General features: G+C 35.9%; 1 protein-coding gene across 6 annotated transcripts in view; it reads right to left on the bottom strand.

Annotated features, from left to right (window-relative positions):
• Window positions 1-7,581: 7,581 nt before the first annotated feature.
• Window positions 7,582-22,658, bottom strand: part of plekhg5b (pleckstrin homology domain containing, family G (with RhoGef domain) member 5b) — an 86,609-nt gene continuing 71,532 nt past the window's right edge. For all 6 annotated transcript variants that reach the window (XM_073875512.1, XM_073875513.1, XM_073875511.1 and 3 more), the window contains 13 exons: window positions 22,213-22,419; window positions 19,738-19,902; window positions 19,433-19,528; window positions 17,580-17,775; window positions 17,340-17,455; window positions 17,027-17,171; window positions 16,805-16,947; window positions 14,896-15,015; window positions 14,596-14,728; window positions 14,052-14,167; window positions 13,818-13,963; window positions 10,820-11,725; window positions 7,582-8,869 (listed from right to left, as the gene is read on the bottom strand). In XM_073875512.1, the coding sequence (XP_073731613.1) occupies window positions 8,860-8,869; window positions 10,820-11,725; window positions 13,818-13,963; window positions 14,052-14,167; window positions 14,596-14,728; window positions 14,896-15,015; window positions 16,805-16,947; window positions 17,027-17,171; window positions 17,340-17,455; window positions 17,580-17,775; window positions 19,433-19,528; window positions 19,738-19,902; window positions 22,213-22,419 (2,499 nt within the window). In that variant the 3' untranslated portion in view covers window positions 7,582-8,859. The remainder of the gene's footprint in view (window positions 8,870-10,819; window positions 11,726-13,817; window positions 13,964-14,051; window positions 14,168-14,595; window positions 14,729-14,895; window positions 15,016-16,804; window positions 16,948-17,026; window positions 17,172-17,339; window positions 17,456-17,579; window positions 17,776-19,432; window positions 19,529-19,737; window positions 19,903-22,212; window positions 22,420-22,658) is intronic.

The raw sequence follows: 22,658 nt of genomic DNA, 5'->3' as shown, positions 1-22,658 counted from the left end.
AAGGGTCATTCAAGAATCATTGCAACTTTAAAGGGATAGTAGGAAATAAAAATACAATGGAAGTCAATGGGGCTTCAGATCGGTTTGGTTACAAAAATTCCTCAAAATATCTTCCTTTATGTTCATCAGTACCAGTGGCGGCTCGTCACTGCTCATGCGAGGGGCCAAATTCAAAATATGTGTTCGGAGTGTCATGTGTGTTGCTCGTGTTTTTAAAATATGTGTTGAGTCATGTGAACCATGTGCATCACGTGTTTTGTCAAAATAAGTGCCTGCCTGCTGCACACGCATCAAAACCGTTTATGATAAAAGAACGCTCACGTTCACACGCAAGACACTAACTTAACAGTAAACTCTGATTACGCATGAGATTATGCGAGTATCTGGCAAACGTGAACATCTCTTTTATCATAAACCCTTTAGACGTGTCTGCAGCAGGCACTTATTTTGACAAGACACGCGATGCATCACTCGACGCGCAGAACACATATTTTGAAATTACGAACCACACACGTCGGGCTACAAACATGTTTTGTGATGAACTTCGCATCACGTGCCCTCGAAATAAGAAGTCACCGGCCGCCACTGATCAGTACCAAGAAATTTAAACAGGTTTGTAACAACATAAGAGTTCAATTTTCATTTTTGGGTGAACTATCCCTCTAAGCGACAATCACTGCAAATTAATTTACATTACTGCATTTAATATTATTATTCAATATTATAAAATGTCCTATTTTTGGCCTTTGAATTTTAATACAACCAATCCAATGGTAGGCTATGTCATAGACACAGACTTCAGCACGCTGCTCACACTGCACCAGCTGGGATTTCCAAATGGATTTCCATTTAATTAAGTAATATGCTTGTCATTTCATTTTCATGTGCATTAACCCCCTTAAAAATACAATACTGCAATGACAATAAGCTCCTTAAAGCTGATACAATAACCGTAATCTCTGTAAAGTTGTTTTTTTATGAATTCTGCCGTATGGTCACTTTCATTTTTCAAAACACCCAAGTAATGATTATGAGCTCGGGGACATATGTTATGTCTAATGGGACGAAAACAGCACAGACAAACAGCTCACATATTAAATCATGCACATGTAATTAAAAATACATGGATAAAATCCACGTTTTCCAGTTGGATTCCATCTAACAAATAAATGATATAAACATTAGTATTTATTATTTGAGGTGCTGGCTAAAGCAAACATTACTTAAACAGATCTTTAACCCTAAAGGGGGTCGCACACCGAACGCGCAGCTCAGCGTTTGAACACAACTAGAAAATTGAACACATTGTTTTTCATGAGTATACGCACACCGGTGCAGACAGGTGGCGCCTGTCCACGGCGCCAAGCTACGACTCAGAAAGTTGCTCAAATCCCTGTCGCGCCACAGAGCTCCACTTACATAGTTTAACTCATTCACCGCCATTGACGAGTTATCTCGTCAATTATGAGTTAATATTTAACTAATAAGCATGCCTTTCTGGACGAATTTCAAAGTGAAAGTGTAATACCGCTTTTATCCACTGGATGGCGCCAAACCGCCAATTTATCAAAAACGGAAGTTAAAAAGATTTAAATCATTTTGAACTGCCTTTATGTTTGATAGTCATTCTGAGTCTGATCTCTAACATAAATTTCTTTACAAAAACGCATTTTTTTAAGCTTTTTGCTCAAAATGTTGTATTTTTGAAGATAAATATCCATATTTCAGTGGTCAAATTAAGTGGAAAAAATAAATATATAATAAAAAGTTTTTTCCCCATTTTGTTTGTTTGTTTGTTTGTTTGTTTGTTGTTTGTTTGAAAGCAGAGGGTATGTTCTTTAATTTGATATAATTTGTATGTTTATATATTTATAGAAGATAATTTTTCCTGCAAGGAATTTTGTGAAACTTTTGTTAAAATCACAAAAATGCAGGTGGGCAACTTTTCTCAAAAAGGCTGGCGGTGAATGAGTTAACATTAAATAACATCATATTTGTCCCAAATCATTAACGATTAACATTGGCTGCTAACGTATATTTAGCATTTTGAAGTAGATGCTATCTGACTAAGCTCGCGCTATTTAATGTGCACTTCCGGTTAACGATACCTCCGAGTTGTCCTAGACGCGACTCTACGCGGCGCTGCGTGGCGTTGAGCTGCGTGTCCGATGTGCGACTCCCCTTAACTCTTTCACCGCCATTGACGAGATATCTCGTCAATTAAGAGAAAACGCTTCCCCGCCAATGTCGAGATTTTCCGTCTTTCCGCAATACCGCTATTATACCGCAACTTTTTAAACCCGGAAATATTGCCCTTTGGCAAGCGGCTGCATGTCCGTGTCTGTTTTAAAGATCGCTCTGAATGGGATCTCTATGAAAAGTCCGTCACAAAAATGGAATTATCTCTGCTTTTTGCTCAAAATGTGGTGTTTTTGCAGAAACCTACCCATATTCAAAAGCTGATTACAAAAGAACCACTGAAGGTAGGATGAAACTTTTTTGTTTGAAAGCAGAGGGTCTGTTCTTTCATATGGTATGTTTATATATTTAAAGAAGAACATTTTCTGGAAGGCATTAAACTTTGGTGAAAATCATGAAAAACGCTGGCGCTGGCTGGCAACTTTTTTTAAAAACGCTGGCGGTGAAAGAGTTAAGAGGCGGTTTCATGGACAGGGTTTAGATTAATCCAGGACTATGCCTTAGTTATTTTAGGACATTTATTTACAAACATACGTTACAAAAAAACATTACTGATGTATGAGTGACTTCGGGCGGGGTTGCCGCCACAGCAGCAAGCAGGCTCCTGTTTGGTTAACGCGAGGCTAAAATCCGACAAAGTTCACATTTTTCAATTGGGCGTCAGCCGCAAATTTGCGTCAAATTCAAAAAGCACAAAAAGCACCATTCACGCATACCACGCCAGACGCTTAATTCATGCAAACTAGACGCACGAATGAGGCGGCATCGCGTCTACCGCCACGAGACCTCCAGACACGCATCAAGGCGTCTTCACATTGACTTAACATTGAAATGACTCACATTTGACGCCTCTACCGCGGCTGGTGTAAACACAGCATAAGACCGACAGAAAATTAAAAGTTGCGATTTTCTAGGCCGATATGGCAATGAACTATACTCTCATTCCGGAGTAATAATCAAGGACTTTGCTGCCATAACAAGGCTGCAGCAGGCCCAATGATATTACGTAGTGCCCGAAAATAGTCCTCTGCTATTGAACGTAACAAGGGACTATTTTCGGGCAGTGCATAATATCATTGCACCTGCTGAAAAGTTCTTGATTATTACGCCAGAATGAGAGTATAGTTCCCAGCCATATCGCCTAGAAAATCGCAACTTTTAATTTTCCGTCGATCTTAGTACACAATGTAACTACAGAAGAGTCAAGTTTTAAATAGGAAAAATATCGAAACTCTTTGGTTATTTTAGGGTGATGCTAATGGTCTGATCAGATTCAATGGATTATGCTAAGCGATGCTAAAAGTGACCCGGAGATCAGCTGAATGGATTCCAAAACGGAAAAATCAAATGTTAAACTCTGGGGGAGCTGGAAAATGAGCATATTTTCAGAGAAGTGGAGTGTCCCTTTAAATGGTACTTATTAGGACCCTTTTAAAGGATACTGCCCCAGTGACAACTTTGGACCTTCTTTTACAATTTGATCTCTGATCTGCATGTTAGCCTGATGAAATATCACTGTTCCTAATGATGCCAGATGTGGCTCGGCAGCTTTAGTGACAACACAAAGGTCAATCTGCATCTAATGGTGCCGTCTGACACAGGTAGGCAGCTGTTTTCCGGGTGAGCCCCTCCATATGGCCACTACTTGTCTAAGGGTTTTTCACAGCGGTAAACCTAGCAAATAGGCCTCAGTTCTCCGTTTTGAGTTCTCCTCATACAAACACCACCTAAATCCAATCACCTGGGCCTATAAAGAGGATGATGTTGATTAAAGCGAACTCAGAGAATGATGGGCGTTCGGTGTCGTTGTCCCACTAACATGCAGCCAAGGGCTTACAGGGAGGATTGTTTAGACGGACAATGGCATCTACCTGATTTTAATCCAGGAACGGGATTGGCAGCTTTAATAAAGGAAAGTGCTCTCGTAATCTGGATTTGCCAAAGTGCCCTTTTGTGTTAAACAGACAATTTTTTACAGGAGGCTTTCTGACATCTGTCACACGGAGAGCGAGAGTTTGCTGGAGTCTGTGCATCGAGTTTGGTATCGTTTGCGCTGAATCTGGGGACATGGATAATAAATACAGTGTGAGCAAAAAGTGTTATCTTAAAAAATATAAGTTATACAAATATGTGGCTCTTGTATCTAAGGTTTTAGAGCCCAGGGGCCTGAATATAAAATATATCATATCTAAAATGTATCCAAATTGAGTACAATAATTAGGTGAAAACGGTTTTTCTTTGTTTTGCTATTATTTTTAATAAAAAATGTACCTTTCTGACACTTGGATGGTTGACATTCTGGTTCCTAAAATGAAAACCACACATTTGGAGACATATACACCAGGTAGGCTATTACAAATTTTTTTTCAATATATGCATGATATACAGACTTACCTGACATTTCTGCAATGATCAGGGTATACTTTTCCTCAGATGCATGATGTACAGATGCAGCTAATCGACTCAGGTTGTATAATTACATTTGCTTGCAGTCGAAAGCTGCATTTTTATAATTAAAGTCCAGAGTATCAGCGATGAAGCATAATAAAATACTTTTAAAATGAAGGATTACATTGATAAGCCCCAGAAGGCCAGATGTGGGAATCGGGTGGTGAATCCGGCAGATCTAGGATGGGATTAATAGAAAAATCCCACTGGCCGGAACGTTACCTTTTTTGTGAGGATTAAGCTCTTGTGTGGAGTCAACATCCTGTAATCCAGCGATTAGCCGATATAATCCACCTGTAAATACACCTTGGCCTGCACACATCTCAACCGGCCATACACAGAGGTCAGACAAGTCTGTGCAAATGTGAATGTAAAGTTATATTAACAGATTACTACATGTAAAAACACAGTCAGATATCTCAAGTTACCTCCAGAATGATATATCTGCTGTGTACTGCATTATGAATATTACACTTTTGAAAATGAAGGTTATTTGTGTTATAAGACTATATAAAGGTAAGAAAACGTGCTTATTTTAAGAAGGTTTCTTGGAGAGCCAAAAATGGTTCTTCAATGGTATTGCAGCAAAGAATCTCTTTGAAAAGTGTACTTCTATCTTATAGTCTGCATAGAATAAACTAGCCCGACTGGATCTTAACATGATGACCAGGGGATGTCAATGTTTAGGTTACACAGGCCAAAAATGTAAAGCAGCTCTCAAATATTCAAATAAAGTTTAGCTGCTTAAAATTCAACAACTAACATGCATCACAGAGAGTGCACAAAAACATGCCAATAAAGTTCCTTGAAATATAGGTAAACAAGATTATATGTGTTTATATAATAATATATGTTTGCATAGTTGTCAAAGTTAGAGTCAAAATATATTAATACATTAAAAGATACAAGTAGCTTTCAATTCTTCCTATAACGTAAATAAATTTAACATTTATTAATTAAGAATTTATGTTTAGCCATGTGTTCACCTTTTGACGCAATAGTTCCCTCTAGTGGTGATGGCCAGGTATTACTTGCATTGAATTATAGACTATAGAAGTTGCTTTCTTTATAAAAATTAACATCTTCAGCTCTACTCTAGTGCATATTTTGCATTTTTTTACAGAATTAGGCATACATTTGAGTAAATTGAAAAAATATTTTACAGAAACCCTTTTAAATTTTAACACACTCTCTAAAAACGGCTGGGTTATTTTTGACCCATGTAAGGTAAATATTGGACAAAACACATGCAGGGTTAAAAATTACCCAATTTGGGGTTGTTGTTATGCAACCATGGGATATATTAACCTAGCAGTAGGGTTAAAACAACCCAGCATTGGGTCCATTTTAAACCAGCAGTGTGTTTTGTCCAATATTTCCCAAATGTGAGTCAAAAATAACCCAGCCATATTTAGAGTTCATGGGTGGAATAATTCATATTTTATTTTCATAAATGACCAAAAAATATATGGACTACAAATGTTTACAAATTGGTATTTTTCACCAATAGGCCTGTATGTTTTGGTCATTTTTGTATATTTTGAAATATATTAAAATACATACATGTTTACAAACCTGTAAACATAACAGGTTTAAAAGATTAAAATTTAATTTAAACGGCTCAACTGCAAAAATAGCTATACCTACAACTTTAAATTTTATAAAAACGTTTATATTTTGGCCAGGAAAAAAGCAGTATGAGTGTAAAATTAAAAATGTTGCCCCTGAAATAGAGTTTGAAATATATGTTAAGGTGGTTAAAGCTAAATATTTAATTAAGCTTTTCTTTTTACAAAATGTATTTAGCATATATTTAAAACATATTTTTTTAAACAAAAACTTTTATATTTTGACCAGGAAAAAATATTTTTTGCCATATGGGTTGTAAAATTTGAAATGTATTTGTTGCCCCTGAAATAGATTTTCAAATATATGTTAATATATGGTGGTTAAAATTAAATATTTAATTAAGCTTTACTTTCTGCAAAGTGTATTTAGCATATATTTAAAAAAAAACTTTATATTTTGACCAGCAAAAAATATATTCTTTGCCATATGGGTTATAAAATTAGAAATGTATTTGTTTCCCCTGAAATAGATTTTGAAATATATGTTAATATATGGTGGTTTCAACTAAATATTTAATTAAGCTTTACTTTCTACAAAATGTATTTAGCATATATTTAAAAAAAAATAATAAAAACTTTTATATTTTGACCAGGAAAAAATATTTTTTGCCATATGGGTTGTAAAATTTGAAATGTATTTGTTGCCCCTGATTTTCAAATATATGTTAATATATGGTGGTTAAAATTAAATATTAAATTAAGCTTTACGTTCTACAAAATGTATTTAGCATATATTTAAAAAAAAAACCTTTATATTTTGACCAGCAAAAAATATATATTCTTTGCCATATGGGTTATAAAATTAGAAATGTATTTGTTTCCCCTGAAATAGATTTTGAAATATATGTTAGTATATGGTGGTTACAACAAAATATTAAATTAAGATTTACGTTCTACACAATGTATTTAGCATATATTTAGAAAAACAATTTGGCCAGAGAAATTTATTTTTTGCCATATGGGTTAGGATCTGTCTATGTATGTACCTGCAGAAAGTGACCACTAGGTGGCAGTAAACATATATTTCTGAATGACTCATCTAAGTTTTATTAGTTTGTGTGATATTAATATGAAATTTACTATTAATCTATATTGATTTACCGATATAGTGTTAAGAAAGCTAGAAAAGCCAAGGCTGTACGCTTTCAAAACATACCATAAATGTCAAGTTCTGTGCTCCTTAACTTATAGCATTATAAATGATGATGCAATATTGGACCCACCCATGGATCTGTGCGGAGGGGGAAGAAAAAACTGCAACAATTTTGTAAAATTGTGGTCTCAATTGTGGTTAAAACATCAAACATTTTAGATTCAGAAAGACGTCTTTTATTTTTAAAGACATTAAAGGAACACGTCCTCACATAGGGGAAACAATGTTATTTTGGTTCTTAGCATTTCAAAATCAATTCGACAAATGACAACAAAACAATACAGTGAACTGAAATACTATTAAAGACCATATTTATATATAAAACAATGCAAGCTCAATAAATATAACAAACACAAGAACCCTAATAAGTAAACATATAATACACCATATTATTTACTTTGGGCAGTTTTATCTTTCAAAAAGGAGAATTCAGAAGACCAGACAAATTCAGTTGAACTTTTCTGGTAACAGCAGTGTCTGTGTGATCATACATTTACAAAAAAAATAACTCATACGTTAATATATGAAAACTTACAGAAGCCTTCACATACAAACCCTTATAATGTTCAGTGTTTTGTATAAGCTCTTGTAAGTGCTGATCTAGGGTCAGACAGCTTTTCCTGAACCCTCAAACGTAACAAACCAGAATACTGCACTGAGATCAGCACCTCGGACTCAAGACAGATACCACAGCAGATGGTCTTTAGCGCTTTTCACAGATGTAATATTCATTTCGTTTATGAATACAACCTATAGATAAGGTTTCCAAAACTGATCTCAGATGCTTCTGACAATACAGTTATTTAAACTTGACCCACAAAACATGTATACAGTAAATTATCTATAACCTAAACAAGGGTTTGTGATTGTGTAAGCAGTAGCATGACAGCGATATTAAAGTAACACTGGTCCAAACGTATATCTGTAACGTGCTTTAGTTGCTACTCAAGATATCTGAATGTAAAGACAGTGATTATTTTGGTTCAGGATCATTCACACAGTCACACACACACACACACAATCACACACACATGCGCGCAGTAGTGCAGTGTTTCGGGAATTCAACGTACACCAATCTTTCCTCATATTCAGCGGATTCCGATGCGCCGTCATGACCCGTCTTTACCTCAAATGTCCCGGGGTAAATGCTCACACTTTAATCCTTTTGTTCCCTAGAGTTCCACTGAAAGCTTTGACCTCCTTTAAAGTTGTGTATTACAAAGTGCAACAAGTTAATAAGTCTGTCATCCACCCCTCCTGTCGACAAAAGGACAGTAAAGCTACGCAGTTTTTTTGGGGGAAAGGGACACATTAGGACACCCATGCCGACTTGAAGAGGGAACGGAGAGCTCATCGGTTCGAGTGCAATGGCGTCTTGCAGAATTGCGTCCCACCAGGTTTACCTCACACTCGGTTTGTGATAGAAAGATGCTACACTTCTCTGTAAGGAGAGAAAAAGAATAAAAGTAAGTTCACTACAGATGTGCATATATATAACATTTTTTTTTATTATTAGCTATTTATTATTCTTATTAAAATCATATTGTGACCCTCATGAAGGAATGGGGATGTAATCAGAAACGTCACCATAACAAAATCTCAAAAAGTTTAATTTATGAAGAAGAAACATGATAATAAAATACAATTTATGGGTTTGGCATTTTTCAGACACTTGACATTATGCAAATTATACTAAAACTGGCACTGTCCCGCTGACACCCGACTTATAATATTTTGCATGTAAATTTTAATCGATCATGACAAACTATATATCATTGGAAAGGTCTAAGAATGTTGTTTTCATATTTCAAAACCTTTTAGCACTAATAATAATGCAGTAATTCATTCATTTGTGACAAGAGTATGCAGCAAACCATCGACACCTTGTGGCCGTTATTGGTAAAACCACTAAAAGTGTATTTTTTGTGAACATTTTATGTATAAAATATACACAGCAAAAAAATATTTTCAAGAAAAAAATTTCGTAATATTTTTGTCTTGTTTTCAAAATATTTAAATTAAGATGCTTTTTCATGATGAGCAAAATGACCCAAGAAAATAAGTCTAGTTTTTAGACCAAATATATCAAATTTAAACGATTTTGTGCATAAAACAAGCAAATAAATGGGGTAAGCAAGTTTTTCTTGAATTAAGTGTTTCAAGATTTTTTTGCTTACCCCATTGGCAGATTTTTTTGCTTGTTTTATGCACAAAATCGCTTAAATTTTATATATTTGGTCTAAAACTAGACTTATTTTCTTGGGTCGTTTTGCTCATCATGAAAAAGCATCTTAATTTTTAGATATTTTTACTGAAAACAAGACAAAAATACCAAGAATTTTTTTCTTAAAAATCATTTTTTGCAGCGTATATATCATTGGAAAGGTCTAAGAATGTAATCTCATATTTCAAAACCTTTTAGCACTAATAATAATGCAGTAATTCATTCATTTGTTACAAGAGTATGCAGCGAACCATTGACACCTAGTGGCCGTTGTTAGTAAAACCAATAAAGGGGATTTTTTTGTGATCATTTTATGTATAAAATATATACTTTACTGCATTAATTTTATTTTTTACAACAAATGTAAACTGCTATAACAATTTTTAATTTAATATTTTCACCTCCAATGCCAGAAAATATTAAATACCAAAAAATGCCAGAGTTATATTAATTTGAAAATATACATCACCTTTTCAAAGGGTTGCGTCAGATAAGGGGTTAAATTATATAATTTTAATATATTATATAAATTATACTATATTATTAGTCCTTCCAGAAAAACGCAGAATTTTTTTGTGATTGTTGCGGGCAAAAATCCTTGATCTTGTGGCAAGTTTTCTTAAAAAATGCGATGGAATATGCTGTATTTATGCAATTTTATGCAATGAAATTGTGGGAACTTGTCAAAATTGCAGGAACTTGCAAAAACTTTTCATTGTCAAAATTGCAGGAACTTGCAAAAACTTCGCGTAATTACGTCACTTCCTAACACTCCTGCAACATTTTTCAACTTTCTGCTAAGATATATATGACTTTTTGCTAAGAAAATGCGGGAATTATGAAATCATGCAAGCCCTGCATATTTTGCGAGCAGAAATCTGCAATTAATGCGGCGAAAGTGCGGCGTATTTAAAAAATGCGTCCCCCGCATAAATATGCGGACTTTGGCTGATTATGCATTGAATCATGCAATCACATAATCGTGTTTTTCTGGAGGGATTGTGTTATTCATTTCTAACATTTCTATACAGTTTATTTTTTACGACTCTAGTGTTTGTTTCAAAATGTATTTTCTGTAAAGCTGAACAAAATGTGCTATAGAAATAAATGTAACTGTAAATTTTAATTCAAGTGAAATACATAACTACACACACAAATAATACTTACGAAGCTGTCAGTGTCGAGTTGAGCACCAGTGCGGTCCGTATCCTGTAAAGCTGTTTCCGTGTGAGTTTTTTGTGATTGGGTAGTTTACTGCGGCCCAATCTCTCCAAACCACTAGGAGGCGATATCTCCCCATCAGACGCACTGCAGTGAACACCACCAGCCTCATGTGCTATTTTAGCTTTTTTAAGCGTGTCCAAAAGCATGACAGTGGGTAAGCTACACATTAGTTTTTCGCTTTCATCTGTCTCTCCATCCGTCGGTAGAGATTCATCCGATTCAGCACTGTTGAGCTCCGACAGACTCCTACTGAGCGGCACGCCCTCTAAACATTTCACTCTTTTCCGCTGAATTCCGGTGCAGTCGGTCGCTGCCCTGGTAACACCATGGTTACTGTGCTGAACCGAGGAGAGCAGGTTGTCCTCCGAGAGGCATTTGATGGCGAGTCTCTGCAGAAAGGGCAGACGACGCTGGACTGGTGGTTGTCGCTTGAGTTTAAGAGAATCTGTCACTGAGTTTTGAGAACCGAATGAGCTTCTGTCGTCTTCATCGTCATCCTTGTCCACATTCTCCTGCTCCTCATCTTCTGCCGTCGTGTTCACCTTGTCCTCCTCCGAATCCTCTTCTTCAACTGCAGCCACTCGGCCCTGCACTTCCAACGTGGACTCGGGCGAGAGGGTGCCATAGGCGCTGTCCATTGACATCGAGCGGCATTGTGGGTCTAGGTCTGATCCATCCTGACCGTCCGGATGCGGCACAAAGTCGGCGTTCTGCTGTGGATGAGAGGACAGACCGGCTTCAGGTTCTGGAGTCCCACATGAGTCAGCTTGCATGCTGGAGGGATCTAGAGAAGATCCAGACTCATCCATATCCATCACCGAGAGGGTTTCAGTGGAGCCATCTGATTGGCTGAGAAAGAGAAACAATAATGTAAGCTTATTTATCTATAAAAACACAATCAAGAAGTACAGGATTTTTTTCAAGTCAAAAGTCATTTATACCAAATACAATAAAAACTTTTCTGAATGCTTCTCCATAAACTACACACAAGACAAACTACAATAGACAGCACTCATGTGTACTCAAAATGTACTATGACAAGCGTCCAACTACGCGTGAATAGCACGATTTATTCGCTTCATTTTCATCTGGTAATTGCAAATTTCAAGCGCAAATTACGCGAATGACACAAATTTCACGCGCAAATGGCGCAAGTTAAACTCAAAATATTCAAGCGTCCAACTACGCGTGAATAGCACGATTTATTAGCTTCATTCGCATCTGATAATTGCACATTTCAAGTGCGAATGACATAAATTTCAAGCGCAAATTACACAAGTTAACTCAAACAATTTTAAGCGTCCAACTACGGGTGAATAGCACGATTTATTCGCTTCATTCGCATCTGGTAATTGCAAATTTCAAGCGCGAATGACACGAATTTTAAGCGCAAATGACGCAAGTTAACTTAAAAATTTCAAGTATGCAACTAGTGTGAATAGCACGATTTATTTGCTTCATTCGCATCTGGTAATAGCAAATTTCAAGCACTAATGACACGAATTTCACGAGCAAATGACGCAAATTAACTCAAAAATTTAAAGTGTCCAACTATGCGTGAATAGCACGATTTATTAGCTTCATTCGCATCTGATAATTGCAAATTTCAAGCGCGAATGACACGAATTTTAAGTGCAAATGACGCAAGTTAACTCAAAAATTTCAAGTATGCAACTAGCGTGAATAACACGATTAATTCGCTTCATTCGCATCTGGTAATAGCAAATTTCAAGCACTAATGACACGAATTTCACGAGCAAATGACGCAAATTAACTCAAAAATTTAAAGCGTCCAACTACGTATGAATAGCACGATTTATTAGCTTCATTCACATCTGATAATTGCAAATTTCAAGCGCGAATGACATGAATTTCGCGCACAAATAACGCAAGTTAACTAAAAAATTTCAAGTATGCAGCTAGCGTGAATAGCACGATTTATTTGCTTCATTCGCATCTGGTAATTGAAAATTTCAAGTGCGAATGACACAAATTTCACGCCTAAATGATGCAAAATAACTCAAAAATTTTAAGCATCCAACTACGCGTGAATAGCATGATTAATTTGCTTTATTCGCATCTGGTAATTGCAAATTTCAAGCGCGAATGACACGAATTTCGCGCACTAATGACGCAAGTTAACTCTAAAATTTCAAGTGTCCAACTATGCGTGAATAGCACAATTTATTAGCTTCATTCGCATCTGATAATTGCAGATTTCAGGCACGAATGACACGAATTTCACGTTCAAGTGACGCAAGTTAACTCAAAATTTTTAAGCGTCCAACTACCCGTGAATAGCACGATTTATTCGCTTCATTCGCATCTGGAATAAACAAACAATGACACTTCAGTTCCTCGTTTAGTTAATAATAATAATGACAAATGTATTTAACTTTTGAATCTCTGTTTGAAACACAAAATTGCAGGTTACTCTATGTATTAATATTTACGTGTATTAAAAACAAAAACTATTTATATAGTTTTGATCCGACAGCTCAACTATTACAACTTTATTATAAGCTTACCATTGTGAATCGTGGTAAGGCAAATACTAATAAAACATGTTAGGTTATGCATGTAAATTTATTACTACCAGTGTTCTTTGCAGAAACGGACTTCATAGCAAATACAATAAAAATGTTTTTTAAAAATAAAAAACTTTCTGTAATTAAAGGCAGGGTGTATGATTTTTGAAAAACACTTTGGAAAAGAGCGTCGGGCCGAGTACCAAAACACACTTGAGACCAATCAGTAAGGGGTGTGTCTAGTAACCCCAATTCGTTGTCTGGGTTGCATATGTGTGTGGCGGGTCTTTCAAAAGAAGGTCCAGATTCTATTGGGGTAGGGGTGTGTTTGTTTAGGTGATTTCAAATATCAACACTGGCTTTCAGAGATCATGCACCCCGCCTTTAAAGACAAGCTTCTGCAGTAAATGTACCTGTTGTTGTGATCTTTGTGTCTGAGATGCGGTGAGCTGGTGGTGGAGTTACAGCTCTCTTCGTCTTCCTGATGTTCCTCAATCTTCTTTTTCAGACAGGCTTTCTGACGTTTCGCTTCTTCAGAGCGCAACCGATGAAGTTGTTTCTAAAACACGCAGATAAAGCTTTATTAATAAACTTTTTTCAGAGGTTCACTTGTTTTCAGAGATGTCATCAGGAACAGTATGTTTTACCTGGACTTTGCAGATAGCGTCAGTCCAGCTCCGCCCCTGGGGGGCGCTGTTGGCCTGGAATGAGTACGCAGCCACAGCGTTTTTGAACTCATTGAGGTAGATGAGCACAAATGAGCCTATGGCAGAACAAGAAACCATAACAAAATTAAAGAGAGATGCAACTTCATAGCCGATCGTAACAAATGCGATGTTTATTATATAATAGCATGAAGTAAATCAACATTCACCAAACAATCTTCACAATGCACTGGTGTTGGTTGCTATATCAAAAACATATTTTAACAATGAAAAGACGCAATTTAGCTTGATCAAATAAAAAGTCTGACTTTATTCATTATACAGATTAGAAATAAAAAAAGCTTGTTGTCTCAGACGACAACATATTTGACCTGTGTTGGCTACCATATGCGTTTTGAAATGAAGGGGTGAGCTGTTAGTTGCAATTCGCAATCTCACCACTAGATGCCGCTAAAATCTACACACACACCACCTTTAAATGTGAATTGGTATTAAACTGGGCTTGGCGTGTTGGTGAAATTCGCACCTGGGTCTTTAAGCTCCTTACACACGACGTTATGAAGCAGAAGAGGCTGTCTGATCACCTTCACCTTCTCTAAACGCTTCACCGGTTTCGTGATCAACAGCAAATCGGTGAACAGGAAGCAATGAACGTCCATCTACCATTGAATAAAAACACAAAAAGAGTCAATTGCATGTGACAGCACTACAACAAACAGCCACACATGCATACAAACAGTATTATAATGCTAATTCAGTATTATAATGGTAATTACAAAATGTTTCTTTTAATGTAAAAGATTTCAGGAGGTGTGAATGAACTAACCCTGTTGTCTTTGCCGTCTTTCATGCGGAGCGCCCCCTCCAGGTGAAGTTGTCTCGTCTCTTCAGGTGATGTGTCAATCATAGGTGCCATCAGGTCAAAGCGATTAAACTCCTTAAGAGCCTGCAGATATACAGTACAAAGAGAGATTTAATATGTAAATTGACACACTGCAAAAATTTACTTTCTTACTTAGTATTTTTGTCTCGTTTTCAGTAAAAATATCAAAAAATTCTTAAATTAAGATGTATTTTCTTGATAAGCCAATTGACCTAGGAAAAAAAGTCTTGTTTTTAGACAAAAAATATATACATATAAGCGAATTTGTGCTTAAAACAAGCAAAGAAATATGCCAATGGAATAAGAAAATTTTCTTGAATTAAATTTTTCTCATAAAGTAGTTAACTTATTTCCAGAGATTTTTTCTTATTGCATTGGCAGATTTTTTTTGCTTGTTTTATGCACAAAATCACTTAAATTTGATATTTTTTGTCTAAAAACTAGACTTATTTTCTTGGGTCTTTTTGCTCATCAAGAAAAAGCATCTTAATTTAAGATTTTTTAGATAAGTTTACTGAAAACAAGACAAAAATACTAAGATTTTTTTTCTTGAAAATCACACTGCAAAAAATTACTTTAGTACACTGCAAAAAATGATTTTCAAGAAAAAATAGTGTTTTTGTCTTGTTTTCAGTAAAAATATCTGAAAATTCTTAAATTAAGATGCTTTTTCTTGGTGAGCAAAACAACACAAGAAAATAAGTCTAGTTTTTAGACCAAAAATATAAATTTAAGTGATTTTGTGCATGAAACAAGCAATAAAATCTGCCAATGGGGTAAGCAAATTTTTCTTAAATTTTTCTTGAATTTAGTGTTTAAAAAAAATGTTCAAGATTTTTTTTGCTTAACCCATTGGCAGATTTTATTTTGCTTGTTTTATGCACAAAATCACTTAAATTTGATATTTTTGGCTTTAAAAACTAGACTTAATTTAAGAATTTTTAGATATTTTACTGGAAACAAGACAAAAATACTAAAAAATTTCTTTCTTGAAAATCATTTTTTTTGCAGTGTATTTTTATTTTGTTATTTTGTACAAATATCTAACATTTCTTAAATCAAGATGTATTTTCTTGATGAGCAATATGACCTAAGAAAATAAGTCTAGTTTTCAGACAAAAATTTTACAATTAAAGTGAATTTGTGCTTAAAACAAGCAAAAAAAAAAAAAAAAATCTGTCAATGGGGTGAGAAAAGTTTTCTTGAATTAAGTTTTTAAGAAAAAAGTAAACTTATTTCAAAATTCAAAACAAATTCACTTAAATTGCATATTTTTTGTCTAAAAACTAGACTTAATTTATTAGGACATTTTGCTCATCAAGAAATTACATCTTGATTTAAACATTTTTAGTTATTTGTATTAAAAACAAGACAAAATACTGCCGTGTACTGCCTCAACCACACCAATACTGCAAAAAATGACTTTCTTACTTAGTTTTTTTGTCTTGTTTTCAGTAAAAATATCTAAAAAGTCTTAAATTAAGATACATTTTCTTGATAAGCAAAATTACCAAGGAAAATAAGTCTAGTTTACAGACAAAAAATATAAAATTTAAACAAATTTGTGCATAAAACAAGCAAAAAATCTGCCAATTGAATACATTTTTTTTCTTGATGTTTTTGCTTGTTTTAAGCACTAATTTACTTAAATTGTAAATTTTGTTTTCTAAAAACTAGACTTATTTTCCTTGGTCATTTTGCTCATCAAGAAAATACATCTTAATTTAGGAATTTTTAGATATTTTTACTGAAAAAAAAAAATACTAAGTAAGAAAGTCACTATTTGCAGTGTAGGGTGGTTAATAATTTAAAGGTCACAAAATGGTGAAAAGGATTTGTGTTTAGCTCTCACCCTCTCCACCTCCTCACTCGCTCCCTCCACAGCCTCGTACGACTCCACTCGAGCCGAAATGGCCGCCAGTTTCTGCTTCTCCTGTCGCTGATGCATTTGAGAGTCCACACCGTAAATGAAGCCCTCCACATACGACACCATGCAGATGCAGACAACGATCAGAAATGTGAAAAAAGTCGATGCAAACACTGAATATACAGAGGCGTCAGGTACCCACCATGCTATTTAGGGCATCTCTGGTGGTTTGATCGTCGGTTTTCTTCAGAATGGTTTTTAGGAGCAGAGGATACTTGGTGAGTCTCTGGTGAGGTTTGGCCAGCATATCCGCCAGCTTCAGACGATTGCACTGCTCATTTGTTTCGGCCCACTGCAGGAAAATAAAAGATTTGATCATCACATACTCAGATTACTGCATATTAATGTTTATGTACAGTAGCTAGGCTGGTGGTTCATTCTCAGGAACATGCACATAATGATAAAATGTGGTTAAAGGTAAATAGGTTGCACATTTGTAGTTTGGCAATGAAATCCTTACCGTGATGTAGATCTTAAAAAGTTCATTCTCTCTCAGCAGGGAACGCATGTACTCCAAAGAGCTCTCTTCCTCCATACAGTACCGGACATACGGCTGAAATCTGGATGCAAACGTACACACACACAAAAAAACTTAGCTACCATACCAGAAAACATGTCAATACAAAAGTTAATTTAGTTTAATTTAATAAATTTAATACTATATATGTATTTGGGTTTGATAGCTCATTGCTCACCGTACTGAACCCCTCCTTGAGGTCCGTGGGGTCGATCAGGCTTCGTGTCAGCCGTGCCTTCTCCAAAACCGGAAACATCACCTGTACCCAAAATGTTTTGTGCAGACGTACGATGTCGTGGATGTTGCTGAAGAGGCGCGAAGGCTCCACCTCACACAGCAGACCGTTTTCCTGTAGATTCAGCAGGCCGCACATGAAGAGCTGAAGAAAGGAAACACAATGAATCAGGTTTCACATCCACTAGGGGGAGACATACAACACAATACTCAGAGTAAAGTATTGTAAATATTTGAATGATAAACATTTAGAAATACAAATTAATTATTTGTATATGTAAATACAATCAAAGCATAATGCAGCAACATTGTAAGCAAACAGTCGTAAAGGATTACAAATAACATTTAAAGTAAAAAGAATACATTTTCACTCCAAAAAATTATTTTCAAGAAAAATGTTTTTAGTATTTTTGTCTTGTTTTCAGTAAAAATAAAAAAATTCTTAAATTAAGATGCTTTTTCTTGATGAGCAAAACGGCCCAAGAAAATAAGTCTAGTTTTTAGCCCAAAAATATCAAATTTAAAGGTGCATTGTGTAAATTTTAGCGACATCTAGTGTTGAGGTTGCGAATTGCAACAAACGGCTTAGTCCACTGCTCACCACTCGCTTTTGAAACACACAGAGAAGCTACGGTAGCCACCACCGGACAAACATGTCATTGTCGGAGACAACTTAGTAAAAAAAATGGTCCGTTAAGGGCTTCTATGGCGGCACAAAATGGCGACTTCCACGTAAGGGGGCCATCTGTGTATGTAGATAAAAAGGTCTTGTTCTAAGGTAATAAACACATAACGGTTCATTATGAAAGGTCTTTATACACCACTGATAATTTCGTTTTGTATATTATTTTGCATTTCTGTCAAGAGATCCTTCTACAAATTACACACTGCACCTTTGAGTGATTTTGTGCATAAAACAAGAAAAAATTGCTTACTCCATTGGCAGATTTTTTTGCTTGTTTTATGCACAAAATCACTCAAATTAGAAAATTTTGGTCTAAAAACTAGACTTATTTTCTTGGGTCGTTTTGCTCATTAAGAAAAAGCATCTTAATTTAAGAATTTTTAGATTTTTTACTGAAAACAAGACAAAAATACTAAGAAAATGTTTTCTTGAAAATCATTTTTTGCAGTGTTAAAGAAAAATAAAGAGGGTATACTATAAAATTCTTTCAAAATGAGGAATTTAACGCATAGTAATATGCCATAGTCTTGGTAGCTTTACGATTTGAAAGTCCTTTAAATGTTTCAACATAAATCTTTATCTGAACCTTAAATTGGGTAATATTGGGGTTAATCCGAACCCATTTGCATTTATGAATGTAAAACTTACCATACAAAATAAGATAAAAAAAAAAAAACTCTCTCTGTTTTTTTATTTTCTCTCGACAGAATTATTTCAATAAATGTTCAACCCCCAAAAAATCTCGTATATGTACAATAGTTTCATTGTTAATATTACAAAATACACAAGGGTCTGGAATAGCATCAAATACAATACTATATTCTTTTGGCAATATTGGGATATTAAATTTCTTCATTCAGAATATGTACTTAATTAACCTTTGTCATTAATCAATAAAATATTATTTTTAACCCAATCGTCGTAAAAAATACAAATGATAATGTCTCCACCCACAAGGCCTTGATGACATCAGCAGAATATTTAATATTTCGAATGACACTCAGTAGAGCCATGCACGATGAAACCGGGACATTTAATGTGAAAATAAATGCTTTTGGTTTCAAGTTGTTGTTTAATATTAGCAAAACCACAGAGCGTTAAAAACAGAAGTACTTACATCAGTAATGACACTTAGTTTCTTGATATACGTAGCCTCTGTTTGGATCAGCTCCCATACCGCCTCTTGTTGCTGAAACTGACGACGATCTAAACTCTGTAAACATGAACAAAAATACAGCCAGATTAAATAAATGAAGATGCAGTGAAATAAATGTGATACTCAAAAACAGTAAAAAAACTGGGCTGTTCTAACAATCGATAAAAGAAGTATACATTGTATGTATGAGCTTGTCTTAGCCAACACCACTGATCAATCAATCACAGATCAATCCCTGTGTGTTTGTGTGTGTTGTGATTGTATACCTTTGGGTCATCCAGTAGTTGTCCCCAGCTGTCCTCCATCGTCAGGTTTGGTTCTTCCTCCTCCCAGGAGTCTTTATTAAAGTCTATCTGAGAGGGATTCTTGGGCAAACCATACAGTTTGTACGCATCCAATTTAGTATGAAGAAACTCCACGCGGTCCACCTCCTAATATACACAAACACAGAGACACACAATGTAAGAAAAAGACAGATCATTTCTCCACATCCATCCTTTAGCTACAACTATATATCTCACTGACTTTATGCGAACCCTATCTTTGAAAAACTGTACCATGATACAGTCATTGTTTCAGATGATGATATAATAGTATACTGATTCTTCAAAAGACAGGGTTCCCACACCTTAGATAACTTCAAATTCAAGGACCTTTCAAGGACTTTCCAGGTCCAATTCCCTCAAATTCAAAGACTTAATGTGGGGACACATTTCAAGTGAGAGTTACATTGTGTTACATTTAAAGATACATTGTTACAGTTCCCTTTTGGGGGAACTCGCGCTGCGTCACTGCAGTGACACTTTGGGGACGCCTCCAAGGATAAGCGCTTGAATGTGTATATCAAATTCAACCAATGGTGAGGCTTAATGACAAAGACAGGGTGATGCGGGAGCCAGGAAGTATATCGCTATCTGAAATATTCCCAAAGACGGCGTTACAGGGACGCAGGAAGTATAGCAAGGGAGACACAGCGTCTCGTTCCCTTATCAGGGAACAACAGTTACATACGTAACCCGAGATGTTTTTATGTGTCAAACACAACTATGCAAAAAAGCATTTTGGTATGAATCAACATTCACATATAGAAGATATAAACATTTAAAGCGAACAGTTTAGCATGCGTGCTTAAAAAGTTTTATGATATTATCCTACACTACACAGGAAATAATATGGATTTTTTCCAGAAAACTTCTTGCATAAAATAGATTCAAGCACTTTCAATGACCTGTATCTATGCATGTATATTTTCAAAAACTTCCAAGGGCCTTGAATCATTTCCCGCAGATTCACAAACTTTTAAGGACCCGTGGGAACCCTGAAAAGAGCACTATGGGACTATGTGATCAACAAAAGATGTACTGCCTTCTGGCACATCACCAAAAATGAAAATCCAAAAAACAAATACCACAAAACTGTCAAATACTTCATTTACAGTGAAAAAACCTTTAAAATCACATAACTAAAACACCCTAAAAGCTTCAAACATTGTGATTTTCAACACAACAATCACAACGAGGTTTACAACGCCTTAAGTATAGTAAAATTTTTACGTGTACCCGAGAGTCCACGTACAGTACGTGTTACGCAAATTATTTTAAATTATATTTGATAATATTATAAATGATATTTTATTACATTATAAAACGATTCGAATGATGCAATTTGCATAACGCGTACTGTACATGGACCAGTGATGCGCAGGTCAATTGCGCAACTGGGAGCGCAAAACAAAAAAAATTACCCGACCCACATTTTTTAAAAGTAGTAATTCTTTAAAATAGTTAACTGGCATCTTTAATTCAAACGACCCGGACAACCGCGACCCGAATATCATTAAAAATATTTTTAGATGACTCGTAACCGCGGGTGACCTGCTCATTTTGGATCAACCCGCGCATCACTGACGTGGACTCTTGCATATGCGTTACGCACCATTAGAATATAAGCGCATCGCCAAATTTTGGACGCGTAGGTCAAACATGTGTCTATCTACAGGAGTATGTAGTATACAGGCCAGGACAGGTATTGCATTTTGTAACAATGCGCATGCGTCAAACGTCTGCGTATACGTACGAGTCAAATAAACTATGCTTTGCAAGGCTGTATAGTTAGTATAGTAGTCTTGCATTTTATAGTAACTATACAAAAACAAACTATACTCCAAGCTTTTCCCCAAACACCCCAATCTCTTTAACCTTATAATTACAGCTCATCTATTCATGTCACTGCTGTTCACTGATGGCCCGTGTGCTATTGTCCTTTAATGGGTGGGCTGGTGTACTTATGACAACGAGTCTTTTGCATTGAGTGCTTTTAAACAAAAGGCTCCAGACACAGATGGGCCGTCCTGCCCTGTAGTGGCTACCGGAGATGACTGGTTAACCCTTCTTTTGTGACAGAAGGGTCCCAATGGGACACACTCAGAGTCCCCTCAGAGTCGACAGAATCAGTTTTACGCTTATTGTGAAATGGGGGACGTGCGTCACGACAGGTGAGTGACAGTCACGGACGCTTATTTGTCACACATCTGGTATGACGAAAGCCGGGTTTCAGCCTCAAGGGGATCTGGGAAAACCAGCACTGATTTTCTATTGTTTGAAATATATTCAAATTTTTAGTTTCAGTTTCTTTTACTCATCTTAAAGAGTTTTATGGGAAGATCACAGGAAGCTGCTCTTAAATGTCCTGCTATTATTACAAAGATGAGCGTGCGTGTGTGCGTATGGGGGTTGTTTTACCTTTCCGGATGCAGTACCACCAAAAAACACACTGAACCGACTGGTGGCACGGTTCTTCCAGTTGTCGGGTCCGTTACCCACACCGGACAGAGATCCTGCGGGAGTGACGCTTGGCAGCGACCCGCTCAGCGTTTCGTGAGTATCATGGTATCGTATGTTTGCATCACCCAGGAACTTGGTCATGTCTTTCCGCCGTTGGGCTTGACTCTGAGGAGAAAAAGATAGAGAGATCATTGTAAGACTTACAGTAGGTGGGAATTTGGTTTAGTTTAGAAAGTATGTGAAGGACAGATTTGTTATCAGTAACCACACACTTTAGTGGAGTAAATGAGGGGGTGTGCGAGAGATAAACTGAGATGTATAAACAGATCGATAGAGAGGAAAGAGAGAGAGAGGTGGGGAGGCGGCAAACAAGAAACTAAACATAGCAGAAAAGCATTGATTCA

Source organism: Misgurnus anguillicaudatus, chromosome 13, assembly GCF_027580225.2.
Source record: "Misgurnus anguillicaudatus chromosome 13, ASM2758022v2, whole genome shotgun sequence".
Taxonomy (NCBI): Eukaryota; Metazoa; Chordata; class Actinopteri; order Cypriniformes; family Cobitidae; genus Misgurnus; species Misgurnus anguillicaudatus.
This window is presented reverse-complemented; position numbering and strand designations above follow the sequence as displayed.